Source organism: Lipotes vexillifer, unplaced genomic scaffold (genome assembly GCF_000442215.2).
Source record: "Lipotes vexillifer unplaced genomic scaffold, Lipotes_vexillifer_v1.1 scaffold811, whole genome shotgun sequence".
Lineage (NCBI taxonomy): Eukaryota > Metazoa > Chordata > Mammalia > Artiodactyla > Lipotidae > Lipotes > Lipotes vexillifer.
This window is the reverse complement of record NW_006775554.1, coordinates 186740-194010: the sequence shown is the minus strand read 5'-3', so window position 1 is coordinate 194010 and position 7271 is coordinate 186740. Positions and strand designations below refer to the sequence as shown.

The following is a 7271-nucleotide window of genomic DNA, read 5'->3' as shown; positions in this document are numbered from 1 at the left end:
ACAGAGAGCATTGCCTTCTTGTAACCATTTGAAGACAACAGCACCATGATGCCACGTTAGTGTTAGCATTTATTTTAAAAATACACAAAATATAAATTCTTTACATCAAAGTGTGATGACCTCACTTATACACTGTTCCATACTTACCTGGTTTTGCTTGCATCCTTATGCAAACATTAAGAAGAAATGGATTTGATTCTGATTTTTTGCTATGGTTCATGTAAACAGTTGAGACTGCTACATAAAGTAGGTTGTTTTAAAAGGGAAAATGGCCACAGGAAACCAACAGTAAAACAATTCAGTTTGGTTTGTTTAACGAAATTGGCAGAAGTCTTAGCAGATAGATAACTGAAGACTTAATATTGGCTTCTAGGCATTTTAAATATTAAAAACCTTGAGGTTTTCTTGTAAACATAACCTAGACCTTGTTGGCATTAAGTTTGAAAGTAAAATATTAAACCATGATTTTCATCATCCTGCCCATGTCAGTATACACTCTCTTTATTATGAGAATGGAACCAAATAATAAACAAAATACATCAGGAATTTCAAACTGTACTGCAGAGAAGGTCCCAGCTTGTCTCTTCTGGGAGCGGTCTAACTTAAGCTGACCCTGCCACTGGCTGAGTATGATCCCCTCTGTCCACTGGACAGTGCAATGCCACAGGCCACGAGATGGTCAGTTCCTCTTGCTCCAAGTCTTCTGAAGCAATCGAGACTCTACTTCCACCTCTGCTGGCTCTGCCGTCCTTCCTTGGGCTTGAATTCACTGGGTTAGTGGTTTGCAACTATTGTCAAGACTGTACTGTCCCTTTAAGGTACCACATGCCACCATAGCTTACACAGCAGTCCTATGAATAGAGAAACATGTCAAGGGCAGACTTTAGCAGGAAAAGGAGCTACTTACATTCTACGCAGACTATCAAAACTTGATTTATGATTAATGGAGAGAACACAAATGGGAGATCAAAATCTGCCTGACCACATCACTGTGGTCACCACCCAGCCTCCTCCATGTGTGGGCCTCAAGCCCCTCCTCTCCTCAGGGGTTATCTTCAGAGTGAGGGACTATAAATGAATGTGCTCTATAAACACAAAATACAAAAACTGAATATAAGCTGACCAGAACAAAAGTGCTTCACAAATAGCATCAGCATCTATGGACCTGGAATATAAAAATACTAGAATATAGGGGATTTGTCATCAGCTTTCAGTGTTCCAACGCTTCTACAAGTATGATATTTGTACCACAGAGTCAATCCATAAAGGCATTATAGGTAATGCTTAACAGGAATTAAGTATTTTCATATACTAGACAAATGATATATTCCTTTTTAAACTAAATTCTATTTAAAAATTGTTCTACTAAAAGCAAGTAGCACAAGAGTTAGTATGTGGCTATGGCAAAAACCATGAAAGTAGTACACGATTCAAACGAGTGGGGTAAGGATTCGAATCTAGGCCCTGGCACCGTAAAGGATGACTATATTTTTTTAAGATGGAGCTTACGTCTTATTCAATTTAGTCCTTTTGCATATACCAACCACACCGATGCCAATTATCTGTTGCTGAAGACCCGACCGGCTGGGGAGGAGTCCAGAGGAAGCCAGATTTATAAACACAGCAGTAGGAAAGGCACGAGACTAGGTGCCTTTCCACACACTGTCAGCCTCTATCTAAGACAGGGAGGAGCCAGCTGTGGGCGCCCCGGTCTTAAGCTCACCGTCAGCAAGAGCCTGGAGCCTCCGGATATTATCATACACAAAATGGATGTACCTTTAGCACTTTATCCACCTCCTGTTTACTCAGATCTTCTCCACACTCTTGAGTCAGCCGAGACTGGATCATGTTCCGGCGCACCCGGTAATTTTTGGAAAAAATTTCAAGCAAAACCTGTCGATGCTTTAGTAGCAAAAACATGTTATTATGGGAAATAATCACCTGAAAGAGAAACATCCCCAAACAAGAAACCCAAAGGCTATGGACCTAACTCCACGCTGCAGTCTTTGATCAAAGTCCTTGCTCAGGACTTCTGGTTAAAGACAAACACGTTTGGCCAATTTGTCACCTCTTAAGACCCCAATAAAATGAAGAAATAAAGGTATATGCCCACAAGAACAAAAACCCAGTGAGGCATCGGCAGAGGATGAGTGATTCAGACATACTTTTTCGTGATTAAAAAACAGGAGTGGTGGGCTTCCCTGGTGGCGCAGTGGTTGAGAGTCCACCTGCCGATGCAGGGAGTGCGGAGTCTTAACCACTGGGCCACCAGGGAAGACCCCCCCCCCCCGCAAGTGTGTTTATAGTACAATGGGGAGGTGGGGTGGGGGCAGAGGGAAGATAAACCAGGCCCAAGGAGCTGCTGGTATGGCTGCAGTAGGGAGAATGCTGGCACCTTCCGAATCACAGTTGGAGGCCATCCCTCGGCTGAGGGGGGGGGGGGGGGGGGGGGGAACAGGAGTGGTAACTGATTCAGTAGGCAGGTGAAGCCACCATCTAAACTGCGTGAAGACAGAGAACAGGATGAGTGAGTGGCTTAAAGTCTTGGCACACAAACAAGACAGGATGCCATGAAAAGCATTATGTCCCAAAGAAAAACTAAATAGGAAGGATACAGGATAGTCAAAATCCCCACCCCCTGCAAAGTACAAAAGGTGTTAAATGAGAGAAAAAAGATTTGATCCTCTAGTTCCAACATATGACCTAAGAATTCTGGAAGAACAGAAAAAAACAGGTACAAGAATTATAAATCTATCACAGAACTTCGTAAGAATGACTCAACTGTCCAGTACAGTAATAATCCACACCAGGGTGCATCTGGAGTTGCACTGATGTGCTATACGTGGAGTGAGGAAAACCGTAGTTTGGTTTAAGGGAAGGGTGTGGATCAAACTGAAAAGACCAACGAACAGAGTATCAGTGCACGACAACTCTGAAAGCTTGAATACAGTGGAAAATGATCTTAAATTCAGAGGAAAATGATTTGCCCTCCAAAATCCTAGTCCCAGACAAATAATAAAACCGGAGGACAAAAGCAAGCCATTTTAAGACGTGGAAGAATGCAGACAACTCCTCTGTGCCCTTAGAAGCTAAAATTAAGCAAGAAGGAAGACAAAAGATTGCAAGCCAGCAAGAGACATGGAGCTGGTCCTGCTGGAGAGGCATCCGGGGAGTCAGACTCAAGAACGGTACTACTCTTGGTATCTACGTGTTCAGAAAACCACGTAAGTGAGAATAGGAAGAAGTATAAAGAAGAAATGATGTCAATTATATTTCAATAAAGCTGGAAAAAAGTGAAAAAAAAGAGATATAATCATAGATACTACTGGTATTTGGCTCTACAATGAACAAATTTCCAGTCATGATGCTATAAGCATTGATATATGATTTAACAAAAAAATTGTCATAACACACCCCACACCTGTCTACATTCTCCCATAGCTGAGAACTAAATCCTCATCCACCACAACAGGAAGCCCACTGATAACATCAAGTTGAGACATCAGAGAGCAGTATAAGCACATTTTGCATATATATAATAATTTTTTTAAATGGAGGAACTCTTTTGGTGGTATCTTGTAGTTAAAAAGTGACTGCCTCTGAGGCGTGGGAATCAGGTCAGGCAAGGCAGGAGATGGTTTCCCATATAGCTTCAGTGTTACTTATTTTTAAGAACATGCACTTAATACTTTTTTCCTTTCAATGATTGGAGTACTTCAGGAGTAGGAAACCCAGATGCCACCTATTCTGGCCAAAAGCACACAGAGACTGTTCCAGTTTGCTCTCCATCTACGGCACCATCACAGAAGGCCCTGCCGCTTTGGTATTCTCAGCCTGCCTGTCAGTCCCCTTCCAAGAGGCAAAAGGGGACACAAAACTCAGTGGGCCTTTGCTCACTCCCCTTCTCCCCACCCCTGAGGGATAGGACCTGGAAAAGGACAGATCAATTGGAGTTTAGCAATTAAATCTTAATCTTTAAAACTCAGGCAAGCTCATGATTTAAGGAAAACTTCTGGGCCTCAGGTGCTGCTGGCTGCATTCATATTCTGTTCACTGGACACCCGTGACCCTTCCTGTCTGGGTGTGACTAGAGGCAAAACGACCAATTTCTCTAACCTGAGATCTGATCCAGCACCTGAGATCTGATAAGGAATCCTTTTAATTCCTACCGCCATCAGCCACCTGAAAAATGTGGTCCGTCACAGGTTCACAAGCCTGCCGGGGCATCAGAATCATCTAGAAAGCTTTGCAGAAACTTAAATACCCTACCCCATTCCTATGGGACTGAACTGAATCTCTGAGGTCAGTCCTGGGAATCTCTGTATTTTTTAAAAGGCGATTTTGATGCCGATGGTCCAGACTGGCATTTGGAAACCACTGGTTTTGGCCCACACTACCGGCACATCCAGCACGTCTGAAGTACACAGAGACACAGAGCCAGAATACTTAAAATTGGGAGCGGCTGGAAAATCTGAAGTGGACACAACCGCACTTTGGGTCTCCCCAAAGGTCTAACCTACTGCAGAACACCGACCTGCTCCTGGGAGGACGGCAGCAAAGGTCACCTCACCTGGTCACTCATGTCTCCAGACTCCCAGAGGGCGAACACCTTCTGCTCATCGGGGGAAGCAGCCGTCTGTGGGGGAAACTGACCAAGGCCCAGGTGTGAGCTGGCTGATCTCGGGTTCACCACCTGGACCCTCCCTCCCCCGGGGCCCTCAGTCTGCACCCACCCAGTTCCGGGAACAGAGTTCCAGTCCCAGCTCCTGCCTCCCACCAGCCGCGGGCCATCGCACACCTGCCTCTGAGTCCCCCTCCTCGCCAGCCACTCCCCACGTGCGGAGAGGCTCCTGTGAGGAGCCGGACGCACCGGCCCGCAGCCTGCGGCCGTGCTCCGTAAGGCGGGGAGGAGGCTGCTTCTGTTTTCCCGTCAGCCTGGCATTAGCTCTCCTCTCTGCTTTAACATCCTGTGTCCTCCCACCCTAAGTATCAACCCTCCGCCGTGTCCTGAGAAGCACTCCCACCCCCGTTAACTCCTTAGGAATATCCTGGGAATTCCTTTCAATCCCTCCCACAAGGGCCGTGCTTGTACGGGTTAGAGGGGCTGCCCGACCCTAAGCGGCCCGTGCCTCGCAGCTCAGCAGCGTCCGAAGATGGGCCGAGGAAAGGGTGGCCCGGGCTCCTGGTTCCTGGAGAAGGGGGACGGAGGAGGGGGCGCCTGGTGGAGTGGCACCTCAACACAAGCAATAGTAACAGTTCCTACCATGTAAAGTCCCAGGTGGGGCTCTAAATATACAGTCTCATTTGCTACCACAGAGGAAGCGAGGTGTTGCTGCCTCCACTCTCCATGAGAAAAGCCCGGTTCGGAGAGTTCACTCAATGTCTGTGGTCACACAGCTAATAGGTGGTAGAACCAGGAGTTAAACTCAAGTCTTTGCGAGTGTACTTGCTCTCCCTGGGCCTCAGCTCCCTTGTATAAAAAAAAAAAACAAGGCTGGACAGGTCTAGGAACATTCCACCTTGGACATGACTATGATACAGGATCACGAGTCCCAAAGGTGGCCCACTCCATGCCCCTCGCCCTCTATCCACTCCAACAGCACAAGATGGCCTGGCTAACATCAGGCAGGCGCCCCTCCCTTGCCTGGCTCAGTCAGTCAGCAAAAGGCGAGTCTGCAGATAACTGGACCCGTTTGCTAGGTGGACAAGGGTGGCTCCAAACAGGGCAGGGCCCCCAAACCCCAGTACCTTCTGTAGAGAGCTCACCAAGGAGGCTCCGTGCCACGAGGGCCAGATCCCCCGGGACACCCCAGCCAGCCTGGGACCCAGGGCCTCTTGTCCTAGTTTCTGCTCCTCACGTACACAGGGATGCGCCTTTGCCTCACATCACCCAAGGCCGCAGGTGCCTCTGACCTTAGACTGCAGACGTCAGCGCTCCCTTGTTAAGAGGCAGACACAGCCCCACCTCACCCCACGTGCTGCCACGTCTGGACAGAGCCTGGGAGAGAGAATGACGAGCACAGCCTCCCTGGGACCACAGCCTGGCACGCTTCACCCTCAGCGCAGGGAGATGGTCTCCAAGGGTCCCTCTGCTCTTGCACTTCCTCCCCTCTAGGGCCCCTTCCAATGACGGGACAAGAAGCCCAGAAGCCTGGGGGAGGGGGGTGGCCCGCCCCTGCACCTGCAGGCTTGGCCCCAGAAATGCTAATGGAAAGGCCACAGAGCCACGCTGGCCAGCCAGCCTCCAGGGCAGGGAGGCCCACCGGCAGGAGCCCAGGCACAGCTGGGGGCTCTGGTGAGAGGGCCAGCTCATCTCAGCTGAAGCAGAAAGGATTTAAGACTTGGAGCCACTGCAGAAGTTCAACTTCCAGCTCTATCACCTCCTGGGTACGTGAGCTTTAAACAAGGTCATTCTACTTCTTTGAAACTCGGGTTTCTTCATCTACCGTTGCAAGAAGATCAAATGATACTAGAAGTGAAATTATCTTGAAAAACGGCAAAGCTGACAGGAATGAGGGAACAAGAAGGGGCTAGACCCTGGGACGGGGAGCCGGCGTGACCAAGGAAGGCCCTGCTCTGTGCCAAGCCAACAGGTGACAGCCTCAGGCTCCCACTCAGCCCTCACCAAAGCCCTGTGACACAAAAACTAACATTCACCCACTTGAGATGAGGGTGCAGAGCCGAGAGGCTGACCGGCCCGAGGTAAACCCAGCAACCACGTGGGAGCCGAGATTCACACCAAGGCCAACAGTCTCCCGAGTGCCCCTGCCCCGTGCGCCCTACAAACAGCTGTTTCCCCAAAGCCGGCAGGGCTCAGGCCACTCTGGCACCAGGTTCTCTCCACAGCCACTTTCAGCCAGGAAAGATGCTGCCAACCCAGGAGCCCTCCGAGGGGGAGTGTGCTGCTGGTCCAGCAGGCGCTACTTACAGGCACCAGTATCTGCTTGCAGCCGGCGGCCAGCACCGTGTCCTGCAGCATGCGGTCCGAGATGCCGCTGAAGAGCATGTGGCCGGGAGGCAGGCTGGCCAAGTGCAGGTTGAAGAGGCGCTTGAGTTCGCTCAGCGTGAGCACAAACTGTCTCTGAAAGGTGGCCTCCACGAAGGCCCTCAGTTCCCGGGCCACGGGGGTACCGGCAGAGCCTGAGGGCGGCTGCCCGTTGAAGCTGTCCCCGCCTGCCGCCCGCGCAGCAGGCAGCCCGTTGGCCAGCCTGCTGTGGAGGCCACCGCTGGGCGAGGTGTCCATGGGCTGCTCATCCTCCGCCCCCCGCTCT

General features: G+C 49.8%; 1 protein-coding gene across 1 annotated transcript in view; it reads right to left on the bottom strand.

Annotated features, from left to right (window-relative positions):
- Positions 1–470: 470 nt before the first annotated feature.
- Positions 471–7271, bottom strand: part of POLR3E (RNA polymerase III subunit E) — a 31587-nt gene continuing 24786 nt past the window's right edge. The window contains 4 exon segments of the mRNA XM_007449970.1: positions 471–851; positions 1777–1902; positions 4571–4648; positions 6929–7271. The exon segment at positions 6929–7271 is cut by the window's right edge and continues 11 nt beyond it. Of these exon segments, the coding sequence (XP_007450032.1) occupies positions 795–851; positions 1777–1902; positions 4571–4648; positions 6929–7271 (604 nt within the window). The 3' untranslated portion in view covers positions 471–794.